At 41.0% G+C, this 17,619-nt stretch overlaps 1 protein-coding gene across 1 annotated transcript in view; it reads right to left on the reverse strand.

The window, feature by feature from the left end:
* Positions 1-17,619, reverse strand: part of SORCS3 (sortilin related VPS10 domain containing receptor 3) — a 592,231-nt gene that overhangs the window by 269,655 nt on the left and 304,957 nt on the right. The window contains exon 4 of the mRNA XM_059052766.2: positions 1,489-1,647. Coding sequence (XP_058908749.1) covers positions 1,489-1,647 — 159 coding nt within the window. The remainder of the gene's footprint in view (positions 1-1,488; positions 1,648-17,619) is intronic.

Here is a 17,619-nt window from a genome sequence, read left to right on the forward strand (position 1 = left end):
TTGTTACATAATAGTTTGGCATCAAACACTGTACTAAGGTTCTGGAGAAAGCAGGAAATACAAAGAAGAATTAAGTCTCTTAGGTATAAGTGAATCGGCTATAAAGGGCTCATTACCATAGCACCAATGCATTCATCCACTAATTCATCTGCCTAACAAATACTGATGATCAGTAAGTAGCAGGCACTGTCCTAGGGTCTGCTGCTACAACTGTGAATGAAACCAGACACCGTCCTGCCTTCCTAGAGCTTGCAATCTAGTGAGAAATGCAGATGATGCCAAATTCACATCAGTCAATGGAAAATCTCAACCGTGACAGGTACCCTTGAAGGGAAGGGTACATAGCCTTACAAGAAAGAACTCCAAGGAGGATTTAACTTTATCAGGGAGTTTAGGGAAGACATCCTGCAGAAGTGATGCTATATCTGTGATCTGACAGTGAGGAGGTGTACTTTAGGAAAGAGCATCCCAGGCCCAGGAAAGGGAGCAAGGGGGACAGCTGGGGCAGGGAGGGGACTGAAAGATGGCCATTGAAAGGTAAGTGCTAACCGTGAGTCAGGAGAGAGAAGGAGGGACCAGACCAAGTAGGTGCTAATAGAGCCTATGGAGGACTTTGGTCTTTTTTTCTGCGAGTAATGAGAAAATGCTGAAGGAGTTTAAGCAAAGGCATGAAATCAAAAGACCTACATTTGGGAAATATATTGTTCAGGTTATAGTATGAACACATACTACAGGAAATATTAAGGATACCTCCTAGGTTTGCAACTAAATGAGTACAATTAGGGAATACTGAAGAGAACCAACTATGCTGGGGGAAGGTCAAGAGTTCATCTTTGGAATATGTTGAATCGAGAAGCTTTTGAGATATACAGGAGACAAGGTCAAGTACACAGCTGGATGTATGGATCTGAAGCTCAAAGGAAAGGACTCATTGGGCTACTCTATCTTGGATGTACTTTTAGAAAATGATGAAATGGACATGTTTGAAGCTTCCCTCCCTTTGCTAAATTGAGAACAATGGTTATATTCCAATTCAAAGCAGCAAGTGCGATGGGATATTCCTAGACTTGGAGTCTGACAACAAGCTTCCAAGCCCTGGCTCCTCCAGCTACTAGCTGAGTGTGTTTGAACAAGCACCTTAGCTTTTCTGTACCTTTGTTTACTATAGTCTCCATAAAATTATTATGACTATACATTTCCTACTTAGAGCACAAGGTTGTTTTAAAGGTCAAATGAGTAAAATCATAGAGAAAACGATCTCAAACCTGTGAAGTGACAAATAACGTTGTCAATAAATGAAATATATCTGCCTGCATATTTTGATATGAAAGACTAGAAAGGAAAGTTAGTTAGCTGCAGACACAATCAACTTGGTTGGAAGGATACAATGTCACCGAATCCCCTCCAACATTCGGATTGACTAAGCAAGTGCTTCTTACCGGGTGGTACCTGAGTGACAGGACATGAATGAAAGCAGTATTTGTTCACCTTTTGATCCAGACTGTAGGCCAGCACCCAGTCCTCTTGCTTGGGGTGAAAGAGCAGGCTCTGGATATAGAAGGTGAGCCGGTATTTCTGATAGGTTGCCCCTTCATCTGAGCTGATCAATATGCTACTCTCCATCTCAGGATCACTAAGAAGCATGATCTAAAGAAAGGGGAGAGGAGAAAATATAGACAGAGTTAGTAGAGAAAATAAATACATGAAATTAAAGCATAACTATAAAGTCATCTGTACTTGTATATCACAGCACAGAAAGGGGCATCTGGGCCTCTAAATGAAATATTGGTATTTTTCTTTCCCAATTTAGTCCCTCATTGCTGAATTGAGCTAAAATACTGTTCAAGGTTAGGTCTGCATACAAATGAGGATTCATTTCTTTGAGGTCCTTCTTTTAAATACCTTCATTTTTGATGTTTGTACTTGTACTTGTAAGTACTGGAAGTTTATTTTCGTGGTCCTCTGTCCCCTGACCTTAGGACCATCACACCTCTGCCTCCTCATCTTCCCCCAGTCAATTCTCCATGTCACTCACTCTTCACCACGCTACTGCTCCTACTGTTCTTTAGTCATGAAAGAGATCCCATTGTTTTGTTCTTTCTAAACTGTTTTAGTGATTTAATTGATTTAAGTGGTTTCCTGACCCCTTTGCTCTAGATGTTTTCCAAAGCACATATCCCCAAAGGCCTCTGGGACAAATACTGATGCTCAGGAAAGTTTGTCCTCCCCAAGCCAAATGGACAGAGTGGTGTAGTGAAAAGGCTTTGGCACCTGAAAGAGCATGTTCAAGTATCAACGCTTCTCTGTCATACTGTCACCTCGAAAAACTACTTAACCTCTGGAGGCCTTGGTTTCCTCAACAATAACTGGGTCTGACAATACAAGAACTGGCTTTGAAAGCGTGGCATAGTGCATATTTTTGACAAGCGACAGCTATGGTTACTGTCGACCTCTCAGGATTTAAAAGCCCTTCCAGCCAGTGCAATTTGACTTCTACTCACAGGACCTCAGTGGCATTGGTCTCACTAAAGGTGTGAGTGATTTTCTAGTGTTTAAATCCAATAAACACTGAGATACTCAGACCTAGCTGTCCCTTAGTTAAACACTTAGCAGTCTTTGTTACCACTGACAATTCCACCCTTCTGGAAGCATTTTCTTCCAGGGGCTTCTGAAACACCATACTTATCTGGTTCTCCTTTCTACCTCTTTGAATACTCAACTTTCTCTGATTACCCTTATAATATGGCCATTCCTCAACCCTCAGTTTTGACTTTCGTCTCTTTTCACTCGACACACTGTTCCTCGGTGACCACTTCCACCTTCACTTTTATTTATTTTTTTCATTACCACCTTTCTCGGGACAACTCGTAAATTAAATGTCAATCTGAGGTCTCCTCTGAGTTTCAGATTGGAAAACTCAGCTGCCTGGTGCCTTCTTCTCTTTGGATGTCTCACAACACCTCGCGCTCAGCGTGTCCCAGGATGTCCTCATCCGAGCCCTCCTCCTCCCCAGTGTTTCCTGGTTCAGTGAGTGTTTCCACTAACCACCCATCCCATGTGGAGCCAAATGCCCAACACCATCCCTAACTCTGTTTTTCCATTCACCTCCTATAATTAATAAGTCTCTGAGCTCTGTGTATTTTACCTACTAATTAACTCTAAAATCAGATCCGTTCTCTCCCTGCCCATTGTGGTTGCCTTAGTCCAAAATGTGACCATCTCTGTGTTGTATTCCTGTAAGACACCCCTAGTCATTCTCATAGCTTCAACCAGTATCCCCTCCAATTCACTTTGCACACTGTGGCCAGAATGATCTAAAACCATTCAATGGCTTATCTTTGATCTTCTTATATTCTAAGATTCTTAAAATAGCCTGGTATGATCTGCCCCTTGTGTATGTGTTTGGTTCCATCAGCAACAAAGCCCTTTTGACCTTTATCACCCAGCTCAACCCAACTTCTTTGAATTTCCAATGTTTGCCCAGTGACTGAATGAGCAAATGAGTTTATTTCCTCTTATAATTTGTCCTGTCTTGGGCTGTGCCGCCACCAGTTATTCGGGCTACTGCTACACACAGTCTGTACCATGGGGTCCAAAGTACCAAGTAAAGTCCAAAAAAATTTCCATACCTTATAAAACTATTGAATACTAGGATTTTAAAAATTTACCCATAGTATATATTAGTATTATGAGGTAAGCTTTAAACAAATTCATTGCCTTTAACTGTTAAGATTCATAGTTATTTTCCTCTTTTATTCCTTTATAGCTTCCAAGACAAGTCTACTTTCTTTTTCTCAAATACTTGCTTTGGCTTCATTGAAATAAGTTATTACTAGTTATCAGTAAATTTCTGAGAAATGGATGCAGTATAGTTTTTTTTTTCATTCATGTGTGAATAATTTTGGGGAAAAGCTCTTAGATGGGTTATTCCTAGACAATAACTTCCTCCTCCCTTGCACTGTGAAGGGTAGGGACTACTGGTAAAAGCACTCCTGCTGCCCTTGAAAAAACCTAAGAGGATGCACCCATGCTCCTTGCAGAGTCTGTAAGGACAAATATACAGGGAAAGAATGAAGCTTTCATTACCACCCTCTCTTGCTTCCCGGCACGTACCGATGAGCTACATAACAGGCAATGAAATCATTTCTCCCCTGGTGCAGAGAAATTAAACTGCTTATTTTATGCAGGTATAAAGAAGCTTCATGCCTATGATTTTAATTAGAAGGTAAGACCAACATCATAAATGAACTTTATTTTATATACCATGAGTTATAATATACTGAATAAGGGTTACCATCAAATATCTAGTGCAGGGGCTTCCCTGGTGGCGCAGTGGTTGAGAGCCCGCCTGCCGATGCAGGGGACACGGGTTCGTGCCCCGGTCCGGGAAGATCCCACGTGCCGCGGAGCGGCTGGGCCCGTGAGCCATGGCCGCTGAGCCTGCGTGTCCGGAGCCTGTGCTTCGCAACGGGAGAGGCCACAACAGTGAGAGGCCCGCATATCACAAAAAAAAAAAAAAAAAAAAAAAAAAAAAAAATCTAGTGCAATGTACTCTCTTTGTCCAGCCCTGTTTCTTCCTGCACACACACTACATGCTTGCATACACAAACACATTAATCCACACACAAATAAGGCATATATGTATGCACACATACGCTTACACATATATCTCTGTGGCACATATATGCATGTACACGTACAGAAATACACATATATAAGGTGTACTGAGATTGTGTGTTGGTTTTAGGGTGCTTTTGTTGGCAACAGGAAATTTTTATTGCAACCTTTCTCTGACATTCTCATCAGAAATCCTTTTTTTTTGTACATACCCTGAGAAAACCATAATTCAAAAAGTGTCATGTACCACAATGTTCATTGCAGCACTATTTACGATAGCCAGGACATGGAAGCAACCTAAGTGTCCATCCACAGATGAATGGATAAAGAAGGTATGGCACATATATACAATGGAATATTACTCAGCCATAAAAAGAAATGAAATTGAGTTATTTGTAGTGAGGTGGATAGACCTAGAGTCTGTCATACAGAGTGAAGTAAGTCAGAAAGAGAAAAACAAATACCATATGCTAACACATCTATAAGGAATCTAAAAAAAAAAAAAAAAAAGATTCTGAATAACCTAGGGGCAGAACAGGAATAAAGACACAGATGTAGAGAATGGACTTGAGGACACGGGAAGGGGGGGAAGGGTAAGCTGAGATGAAGGGAGAGAGTGACATTGACATATATACACTATCAAATGTAAAACAGATAGCTAGTGGGAAGCAGCCACATAGCACAGGGAGATCAGCTCAGTGCTTTGTGACCACCTAGAGGGGTGGGGTAGGGAGGGTGGGAGGTAGACGCAGGAGGGAGGGGATACGGGACATATGTATAGTATAGCTGATTCACTTTGTTATGCAGCAGCAACTAACACAACAATGTAAAGCAATTATACCTCAATGAAGATGTTAAAAAGAATCCTTTTATATACTTTGATATCACTGGCAGTGCCTGCATTCAATCCTAGTGTCTGAGAAGAATGGAAGGAGGGACGTAGAAACCTACATGTTTGGGATTCCTAACCTGTGCTGGGCACTTAACAGGGTATATAGAAACCTGAAACAAATTATGTGACATATCATTACCTGCATTTTACAGGTAAAGAAACTGAGGCTCAGAGGAGGAAGGCAACTTCCCTATTACCTCCTCTGATGGACTCAAATGCCACCACCTCCTGCTACACACACACTAACACTAATGCTTTTCTGGACCTTGAAATCTTAGCACTTTGTGCTTTACCAAGGGACAAGGGAACGTCAGAGAAGCAGCTCTTTATTCTTTTGTAAGCAACTAAGAAATCCACACACCAAAAAGGAGTTTCAAGAAAGCCCTTTTCCTCCTCTGACTCATATCCACCTTTGGCCAAGAGGACATGAAGAATTAAATGAATAGGAATCCAAAGGAGAAATAGAATGTTAGTGCTAAAAAAAAAGGAAAGAAAGAAAAAGAAAGAGAAAGAAGAAGAGGGAACCATAATATTTACATAAATAGAATCAGAAAGCAAAGCCTCAGCAGAAGTTAAGCCTCAAGGTAAAATATGTATATTGTGTATGAATCTACGCAACTACTTCTATAACTACATATAAAAAGAAAATCATCCCATGTCCACCAAGATTGTTACTGGGAAGAAGGGATTTCAAAGGTAAATGCCTAAGCGGGCAAAGCAGGTAAACTAAGTGAGCAAAGCAGGTAAAGCAAAACAAGGAGTGGTAAGAACTATGCCGACATAGAAAGTACACACCTCTCCTTAAAACGTTTAAAATGAGATTGTTACAAAAAAATTTTTACTCACATTCAATATGTCTGTGGACTGAATTTATGAAATAGGAATGTGACTCTTGGCATAGTTATGACAGTTTCATCCTACAGACCCAAAGAAATTTACAACCCTTGCCTTTGAATCTTTAATTGCAGGCATATACATATAAAACTTATGGCAATACCTGTTAAGACACCTGTGAATTCTGCATTTATGTGATTTTGCTAACATGAACAGGGAAGAGTTCCCACTGGAGATGTTTTGTTTTGTTTTATTTTGCTTTTGCTTCAGTTTGCTTTGATTCTTTATCTAGCTTGTCCTGACACAATATCTGCAGTGGGTGTATGCACATGCTAGAAGAGGAGAAGGGGGTCTTTCATTTCGGGTTGAACAGAGTTATTAATGCCAGAGGCTTTGGGGGCAGGTGTCTTGAGTTCAAATCTTCAGTCTGCTACTTTATGTGTAAACATGAAGATATTACCCAGTTTTTCCAATCAGTTATCTCATCTATGAAAAAAACAGATAATAATTATCTCTAACTCACAATGCTCTTGAGAGGATTAAATGAGGTAATGATTAAAGAACTTAGCACAGGGCCTTAACGTCTAAATAAACATGAACCTGGATCTACAAATCACCCAGGATAAGAGCACAGCTGAAGTCAGAAGTGATGCCAAGCAGGTTGGAGATTTGGGGATTATTTGCCTCCCTCTTGGCTCCCTGAGTTCTGTGGATAAAAACCAAAGGGATGGGTGGTGGGGGTAAAGGGGAGCTGCTGTTCAATGGGAATAAAGCTTCAGGCCTGCAAGACGATCAAGTTCTAGAGGGTCTGCTGTACAACTTTGTGCTCAGAGGTAACAATACTGCACTGCACAATTGGAAGAGTTTAGTAAGAGGGTAGCTCTCACGTTATACATTTTAGTACCACAATTTTTAAAAAACGTGAAAGGATGAGGGAGAACAAAACTACAATTTACACTTATTTTACATTCCTGGTAACATTTCAAGAAAAACACACTCTATTAGCAAATAGCAATACCGCCAAAATGAACACCAATCAGTAGGTAATTATCAATTCACTAAATACCATTGCGCTTTGAATGACCACTCTCATCTCTTCAATGGGAGGCTCTGGCCCATGAAGGAATTAAACACACCACTGCTTTAGGGGTAAGAACCTCATACAGCCTGTCTCTATGGATTTGGGCATTTATGGTACATGAATTGTCTGTATCTCAGATTAGAGATGGACAAGTTTTAGAGTTTATCAACATACAGATGGTACAATATCTTTTTTCTTTCTTTTTTTGGACCCGTAATTCTTTTTGTAGGAAATTCCTGGGAAACTTGAATAGTGGTGGCCCTAATTTTAATGGCGGGTTGCAAATTACAAAAGACGCAGATGTAAGTCAGGAATCAGGCAAGGCTTTGCTTCAGCAACTTAGATTTTCAAAAGCCTATAAGCTTACTTGTGTCTAAACCAGTCAAACTTAGTATTGAAGAAGATGTCAAAATCCTCCCCAGAAATCTTTCCAGAATGCCCACCTTCCTGCTGCTGGGTGAGTCTTATAATACCCAAATTGTAAAATTAATGAATATGTTACTTTATTCAGTTGCTTTGCTCTGTTTCTCCTGTGTGTAATCTATAAAATGGGGTGAAAGCTATAGGTTTCTCAGCCTCTCACTCTGCCAGAATTCCAGAAATGCAAAGGAAACAAATTGTAGTTCAGTGCTTTGAAAACAGTCTTTAAATAGGAATAAGTAGACTTCCTCTGAATAAAAAAGGAGAAATGCTATTATTTACTGTATAATTGAGTCCTAATGGGAGACTCTCAGCACAGTTAATGCTCAGTAAGAAATAACAATAATATCAATACAAGCTCACAAAGAATATAAGAGATATTCTTTAGGCTGACCCCTAAACCTACTGACATAATCGATATGTTGTTGAATACTGACTTACACACAAACAAAGCCTGTTACAGATAAGGGTCTTAATCACAAAATAACAATATACCAGTATTCACTCCCCACCGCCCATCTATTTATCTCTCTACCTAACATCTCCTCTTATAGCTGAAGTTATAGCTGGCAAGAAAGGGGGATGCCCTCAGGGGACATTTAGCAATGTATGGAAACATTTTTTTCTATTGAGTTATAATTAACATACAATATTATATTACGTTCAGGTGTACAACATGGTGATTTGTATTTTTATACATTTTGACATGATCACCGCGATAAGACCAGATACCATCCTGTTACCAAACAAAGTTGTTACAATATTATTGACAACATTCTCTATGTGTACATTACATCCCCCACGACATTTACTTTATAGCTGGAACTTTGTACCTCTGATCCCCTTCACCTATTTCACCTATTCCCCCGCCTTGGAGACATTTTAATTGTCACAACTAGGGTCAGGAAAGAGAGTAACTGGCATCTACTGGGTAGAGGCCAGGGATGCTGTTAAATAGTTACAATGCACAGGACAGCACTGGACAACAAATAATTATCTAGCCCAAAATGTCGACAGTGCTGCTACTGAGAAACCTTGTTACAATATCTGTGCATTTATAAGTATATATATATATGTATACACACACACACATATATCCTATTTTGGGAAAAAATTTGTAAACTACATATACATTTTTCAGGTAGAACATCAATTCATATTTATGTTTATATGCAAGTCCCTTTCACCCATTAGTATTTATACATGCCATTCTCTTTACCAAGATTAGACTCCCCACCTTTCCACTCCAACCCATTTTATTAAGCATATTTCTACTTGTCCTTCAGAATTTAACTCAAGCATCACCAGTAAAGCAACAATCATTGAGGCCAATCAGGAAAAAAATATATAAAAATCCCAAATCAACAACAACAAAAAACAACTCAATTAAAAAATGATCAAAGGACTTGAATAGACATTTTTCAAAAAAAAAATATATAATATATATCTGGTGAGGATTTAGGGAAATTGGAACCCTTGTGCACTGTTGATGTGAATTCTAAATGGTATAGCTGCTACGGAAAACAGTATAGTAGTTCCTCAAAAAAAAAAAAAAAAAATGGAATTACATATGATCCAGCCTTTTCACTTCTGGATATATGCCCTAAAGAATTGAAAGCAGGATCTCAAAGAGATATTTGTGCATTCATGTTCAAAATACCATTATTAACAATAGCCAAAATGTGGAAGCAACCCAAGTGTCCACTGATGGAGGAATAAACAAAATGTGGTATATACATATAATGGAATATTATTCAGTCTTAAAAAGGAAAGGAATTCTGACACATGCTACAACATGGATTAAACGTAAAGACATTATGTTAAGTGAAATAAGCCAAAAGACAAACACTGTATGATTTTTATTAGAGTACCTAGACTAGTCAGATTCATAAAGACACAAAGTAGAATAATGGCTGCCACAAGCTGGGGGAAAACGGAGAATGAGGAGTTGTTGTTTAATGGGCATAGTTTTTTGGTTTATTTTTTTATTTTATTTATTTATTTATTTGTTTGTTTGTTTATTTATTTATTTATTTATTTTTTTATTTTTTTAATGGGCATAGATTTACCAGATGGAAAGAGTTCTGGAGTCTGGCTGCACAACAATGTGAATGTACTTAACACTACTGAAATGTACATCTAAAAATGGTTAGGGTGGTAAACTATATGTTATGTGTATTTTACCACAATTTTTAAAAAAACACAGAAAGAAAAATATAAAATTAGATATGAGATGAGATAAAACAACTTGCTAAGAAAATTTGAAAATGAATCAGACATATAAACACTATTCATTCAACCATTATTTACAGAGTCTTTACTTTATGCCAGGCTGTACTATAAAGACTAGGATAAGAGCAATAATCAAACCAAATGAAAAACCCTGCCTCAGAGAACATGCAACCTAGTGAGGGGAGAACAGACAATAAACAAACAGAGGTAAAGTATGTAGCTTATCAGATGGTGACGAGTCCTTTAGATTAAAATAAATCAGGAAAGGAGATAGGAAGTACTGAAGGGGAGGGTCTGAAATTTGAGTAGCAGGGTCAGGAAAGGCCTCACTGAGAAGGGGATATTTCAGAAAGGATGTAGGAGTCCACTGAGCTAGAACAGAGTGAAGGAAGTAGAGTTGAGCATGGGGGCAGTAGGTGATATGAGCACCCTGGCTTTATCCCAAGGGATGTGGAAAGCATTGGCGGGCTTCGAGCAAGGCAATGTAGGCTATGGTTTGTATTTTGATCCTTTAACTCCAGCTGAATAGAGCATTGTGGGAGGTAGGGAATAGCAGGTAAAGAGTCAGAGAGACCAGTAAGAGGCCACTGAAATGAAAGGGGTGGGAGAGGATGATGATGGAGTACCGTCTCAGTTACTGAGATGTGGTCCATCTGTGGGGATAAAGGAAAAGTCAAAAAGGTCTGCTTACAGATGAGCTGTAGGGAGTAAGAGAAAGTGAGGGGTCTCATTAGAACATAAAAAGTTTTATACCTGTATGTTCATTTCAGTGTTGTTTATCATGATCAAAAATTGGAAATAACTCAAATGGTCAGGTAGGTTTTTGGCCTGAACAAGTGGGAAAACAGAATTGCTTGTTTATGAGACAGGAAAGCTTATGGGAGGAGCACATTGGGGGCTTTGGAAATGAGGAATATGATTTTGAAAAGGCTAGGTTTCAGGTGCCTAGTGGACATCCAGAGGGGCTGATGAGTAGACAGCGGATAGAGTGGGCTGGCCTGCAGGTAAGAATTTAGGAGACTTCAGTGTTTGAACAGCATTTAGATATGAATCTGGAGATCACAGAGACAGCAAATATAGATAGAAAAGAGTCTGAGAACTGGGCTCTAGCACACTGTTTAAGGGTCAAAGATATAAGGAGGGATCAGAAATGAAGTATGAGAAGGAAAAGGAAGACCCAGAGAGTGTGATGTCCTCAAAACTTTGAAACCAAGGAAAGAAAGTGTCCACTCTCAGGAAAGAGAGTGTCCAGCTGTGTCAAATGCAGCTGACAGTTCAGTAGGATGAGTTCTGGAGAACTGACCACTGAATCTAGCAATGTGGAGGATATTGGTGACCATGGCCAAGACAGTGGAGTGAAACATGCAGACAGTCAGTGTTGATGCAAGTATACATTGGCATGACTGTTCCAGAAGGCAATGTAGCAATATGGAACAAGATTCATAAATATTCATACCTTTGACCCTGTAACTTCTCTTCTAGGAATCTGTCCAAGGAAACCATCAGGGACCCAATAAAAGACTTATGCACCTCTCAGCGTTATTTATAACACTAAAACATTGGAAACAAACCAAATAGCTAATAGAATAATTAAATAAAGTAGGCTAAATCCATTCAATGGAATATTATGCAGCTATTAAGTATGAATTCAAACAGTTTTATGACATGTGAAAAATAATCATATGTAGAAGCCGTGCATAGAAAGTAGGCTGACAACACATGAGGCATAATTTCAAATTTGTTAAAAATTGTTTCTATCTCCTGCCCATATTTATGCACAAATGAACAACTTGAAGGAAAAATTCACTACATGTTAACAGTAGGCGTTACTGTGCAGCAAGATCATGAGTCATTTTCATTTTTTTTCTTATACTTTTCTATTTTTTCCCTATTATTCTGCAATGAGCAGATATTACCTGCTCATAAAAATGAAATGTTTCTCTCTCTCTCATCACACCCACACACACTTTCCCATTAGCCCTTTCGAGAATGCCAACAGGATGATGCTGCCCATTGCCTGCCAGTGGAAAAACTGAGAAGCTGGACAAGTATCTGTCCACACTGCGAGCACCGGTCTGAGTGCAGGACAGGCATGGGTGAAGGTGGGGTAGCTACTGAGCATACCTCATTGAGAAAGCAGCAAGAGCACCTCCCAGGTCAGGGAGTGCTGGTCCTGACCTCCTCTCTAGCAGGAATCCTGGTTGTCCGCCCCACCCATGCTGTAAACCATCTGGCCTGCCTTGCACCGCATGATGGCTCTCCCCTGGCCCAGCTCTGATCATGATCATGGCATTTCCTCTCCGTAAGAAACTCCAGTACCCTCCACAGGTCATGAAAACCAAGTCTGGCACCTCAGACACTTCATAAGTGGGCCCCCATATTGCTCTCAGGCTTGATCTCTACCACCCAACTATATACCCTAGCCAAGCACTCCTCTAACATTCCTATCTTTGCTAGTGTTCCTCCTTACCTAGAAAGCCCAGCATTTTCCCTGGTCCATGCCTTCCTTCCAGGCCCTTTTTAATTCCCTCCCTTCCATGAAGCCTCTCAACTGCTCCAGGGGAACGATCTCTACCTTCCATGAACTCCATTGGCAAATTCATGATCACACTGAACTATGACTTCATGTTTAAAATATGTGAAAAGTTATAAACACTTTATATATTTTAACATATTAGTTAAATTTTGCCTCACTTGTATTCATCTCAGTTTGCCACCTAGATGTTAAGTGCCTTAAAGACAGAGAGTGTCACTGATATCACATCCCCTGGTCTTTGCTGTGCTCAGTGAAGCACATACTCAATCAATATCTGATGTGTGGCTGAGTGAAGGTTGCTCAAGGGTTTCAAAGTGTGCTTGACCGAATGTTCACTGCATTGGATCTGTGGCTTACCAGGGCCCTGTCCAGAGAAGCCGGCTCCATCTCAGTAAGAGCAGTCAGCAAACCTTTATGTGAAGCAAGCACTGCCCACTGGAGTCCAGGCATCACCAGCCCTACCTGTGGTAATTATCACTTAGGGCGGTCTCTCTGTCATTCTAGTTCCTCTTTGTCAAAGTCTAATACAGATAAGTTAACAAATTGATGGCCGTGATATTTTTCTGCAAGATGTTCAACTCCAATATTTTTCAGAAAGCAAGTCTAACCCTGGGAGAGAAAGAAAAAGAAGTTTCATAATTTTTTTTTTTAAAAAAACCTGAAATCTATAGGATTGGGTTGGAAGTCATTTTCATTACTTTTGTCGAATTATTTTTAATGTTTTGTTATGGTTTGATTTGAGGGTCTTTGGTTTATTTGTTTGGTCTCTGTCCATCTTAGGAGCACTAAAGAAAGATGCATGTACTCCTGAGATCAGATGAAGGGTGCTGAGACATAGGTTAGATGGGACAAAGGCATAGGATTTGGTAACCAGGTGTATTGGGAATGGTTTTGAGAAATATCAAACTAGCTGAATCAAGATCATCCACACTATTTGCTGTTTCAAGCATCCAACTTTCTACTGTGCACATCTGGGACCACAGTGGAACCCCAGAGTTAAGAATTGCTGCTCAGAATAATAAAATCAGAAAGGCAATGACTATATGAAGAGATAAAGAAAAAATGCTCACCAGCATGCATATTATCTACCACAAAAGAAACTTAATTTATAAGCATCTTGTCGAAGCTGCGGGGGAGGAAGATCCTGAAAAGATTCTAGCGCACAAGGGATGGTAAACGGAAATTAACTGCACCGTACCCATTTATGACTAATTTAAGAATCGCAGATTGTCACTGATACAGTATTTATTCAGTGTGCTAGCTTTAAGTATTTCATTCAGTGAACATTATAAAAAAGAGACAAGGACTTTTATAAGTTCACCTGCTAATCCTATTTTTCCCATTGGATCTTGAATTCTTCATAGGAGAAGCCTTCAATCTAGGCAATTTTCAAGGACTTAACCCTACTGGGATTAGCAATTTGGGAACAACTATTCTAGTCAGGGGAGACAAGACAAGCATTAGGTTATCCCAAGGAAAACAATCAGGGGAGTAAATATGCTTGGAAGTGTCCTGTGTCCTAGCCTAGTGGGAAGAGACTATGCAGTGAAGAGCTTCAATAGCGTAGGGAACAAGGTTACTAAATTCTGGGAACACCTCCTGGCTCAATAAGAATGATGAGCAACATGTGAACATGAGTTAGAGTTAGAGCTCAACTCCCCACCCCCATGACCGCCCACACTTCCGAGGGGCAGGGATGGGCTCACATACAGCTAAATGCTGGATGTGCTCAACAGGGAGCCAGGCAACTTTCTGAGGCAGCAGCCCCCGGGGCCAATGGACCACCTAAAAGCCAGGCTGTCCTAACCAGTGGTACCTGACAGTCCCTCACCAGTGCAGGAACCGTCCTAAGAAAAGGAAATGGCGGCACTGAGTCCATTTGCCCAGACCGCAGACATTTAGCTCCCAGAAAGAGTGAAAATGAAAAGGAACCAGACCCTGCAAGGAGCTGGGCAGACACTTGATCTGTGCTTTCCACCCCCAGCTCAAGACACCTGCTGTTGCATCCCTTCACCCTCAGCTGAAGTGAATATCAAGGCCTTTGCGTGGCATTGCATTTTATATTTTGCCAAGTCCTTCCTCAGCTATTTTCCCCTCCATCCTCACTCTGCTCCCTGAGGAAGGCAGGGCTGGCATTATTACCTACTGTATTAGCTCCCTGTGGCTGGAAACAAATTAGCACAAGCTGAATGGCTTAAAACAGCGTAATTTTATTATTTTACATTTCGGGATGTCAGAGACCCAAAATGGGTCTCACTGCGCTGAAGTCAAGGTGTCAGCAGGGTGGCATTCTTTTCTGGAGGCTCTAGGTGAGAATCTGTTTCCTTGCCTTTGCCAGCTTCTAGAAGCTACCCCCAACTCCTTGGCTCAAAGCCCTCTTCCATCTTCAAAGCCAGCAATGGCCAGTCCAGTCTTTCTCATATCACATCACTCTGACCCTTCTTCCCTCTTACGAACTGTTGACTAAAAAAAAGCACAACCTAAAAGTTGAGAATTATGTTTATTTGACAGACTTGCTGAGGACTTAAGCCTGGGAGGCAGCCTCTCAGTCCAGAGGGACTGCTGTGAAAAGGTCAGGGAGGAGCCGGGATGTACAGGAGTTTATGCAACAAAAACCAGGCAGTCCGAACATTAAGGGATTACTGTTAGCTAAAGAAAAAGCAACATGAAAGGATGCTCAAGATCACTAATCATTAGAGAAGTGCAAATCAAAACTACAGTGAGGTATCACCTCACACCAGTCACAATGGCCATCATGAAAAAAATCTACAAACAATAAATGCTGGAGAGGGTGTGGAAAAAAGGGAACCCTCTTGCACTGTTGGTGGGAATGTAAATTGATACAGCCACTGTGGAGAACAGTATGGAGGCCACTGAAAAAACTAAAAATACAACTATCATACGACCCAGCAATCCCACTACTGGGCATATACCCCGAGAAAACCATATTTCAAAAAGACACATGTACCCCAATGTTCACTGCAGCACTATTTACAACAGCCAGGACACGGAAGCAACCTAAATGCCCATCGACAGATGAATGGATAAAGAAGATGTGGCACATATATACAATGGAATATTACTCAGCCATAAAAAGGAATGAAATTGGGTCATTTGTACAGATGTGGATGGACCTAGAGACTGTCATACAGAGTGAAGTAAGCCAGAAAGAGAAAAATAAATACCGTATGCTAACACATATATATGGAATCTAAAAAATTTTTAAAAATGGTTCTGAAGAACCTAGGGGCAGGACAGGAATAAAGACACAGACATACAGAATGAACTTGAGGACACAGGGACGGGGAAGGGTAAGCTGGGACGAAGTGAGAGAGTGGCATGGACATATATACACTACCAAATGTGAAAGACAGCTAGTGGGAAGCAGCCACATAGCACAGGGAGATCAGCTGGGTGCTTTGTGACCACCTAGAGGGGTGGGGTAGGGAGGGCGGGAGGGAGACGCAAGAGGGAGGAGATATGGGGATACATGTATATGTATAGCTGATTCACTTTGCTGTACAGCAGCAACTAACACACCATTGTAGAGCAATTATACTCTAATAAAGATATTTTTAAAAGAAAAGAAAAGAAAAAACAAACATCTCAAATAAATGAATTTAGCACTTTTCTATATACGGGAAGATCCAAGAGTCTGGATTCATTAAAATCATTCACTTGATATGCACCTGAACTACCTAGGGCCAGTATCCTGTTTTTCCCCAAGCTGAATCACCTCAGGGTACACAGTTGGGATTGGCTGCAGTGGCTCGATGACCACAACATCCTTTGTTTACTGATGCAGCAGGCAACAGTCTTTGTCCACAGCACTTTTAAGGACCTTTGTGAATACAATGGCCCACCTGGAGAATCCAGAGGGCTCCCCTGGCAAATGTGCCAGGCAGGTACTCTCTGTAATGATCGCCATCCTTTGCCAGGCAGTTTCCAGACAGGCAGGGGAGAGAAAGCCACAATAACAGTCAAATATTTTAACATCAGAGGATGAACAGCCTTAATTCCATCTAGAACTTGAATTCCCCCTTCACAGATTCCAGGGATTAGGATGTTTCCAGGAGGCCATTTATTCTGCCTACCACACCCCATTCCAGAGGCAAGGAAATGCCAAGCCTGCACCTGGTGACTTGCCGAGGTCACAGCTGGTCACCCAGTATGAAAACTGGGGCTCAAACTCAGAACTTGACCTTCCAAGTTGAGTGCCCTATCCTTGCTGTGCTCTGTATTGGTGACACGGTGAAGGAGAGTGAGAGGACACAGCAAGGGAACAACCGAGTGAGTGCGAACACAGGAGCAGAAAAGAATCAAAGGGAGAGCAGGGGAGACTTTTGTCCACCACTCTCCCCCTTTGGTTTCCATCCCTTCAGATGCAAATTTGACCCCATTCTCCCCAAACGAAAGAGCCCCTGGCAGAATGTATTTTTTTTTTTCCTTTTGGGTTTTCAGGGTGTTGGGTTGTTTGGTGGTGCTTCCTCTCTTTTTCAACGTGATGCAGGATGGGACGGGACAGAGAGGTGGCAATTTTGCCAGGGAGGTACTCTCTGTAATGATCCATCATCCTGCACCACAGTAACTGTCATAAACGGAGAAGAGGGTCTTCCAGGTAACAAGGTAATGAGGAGCCCCAGCTGCCTGGCACAGTCAGGGAGAGCGGGAAGAGGCAGGAGAGGAAAGACTGAAAGGGCGAGAGATGGAAGTACCCAAAGGTTGCAGTTTTATATTTTGCCCCAGTGACTGCTGCGCTGTGTGTGTGTGTTTTCTCTCCCCATTGCTCAAAGGAAGAAAGCACCACACACACTCTCACAAACTTTGTGTTGTTGTTAAGGATGGAGCAGCGCATTTGTCATAAAGGGCCACTGTCATCTCCGATTCCAAAGCTCGCAAAGGATCCACCCCTATGGTGATTTAGATGAATCGCTTCTCATTAGGAGCCAATAAACAAACTACAATGAGAGAGCTCCTCTCAGCCACAGCCCACTGTGGTGGTGTATA

The sequence above is a fragment of the Kogia breviceps genome, chromosome 2 (genome assembly GCF_026419965.1).
Source record: "Kogia breviceps isolate mKogBre1 chromosome 2, mKogBre1 haplotype 1, whole genome shotgun sequence".
Taxonomy (NCBI): domain Eukaryota; kingdom Metazoa; phylum Chordata; class Mammalia; order Artiodactyla; family Physeteridae; genus Kogia; species Kogia breviceps.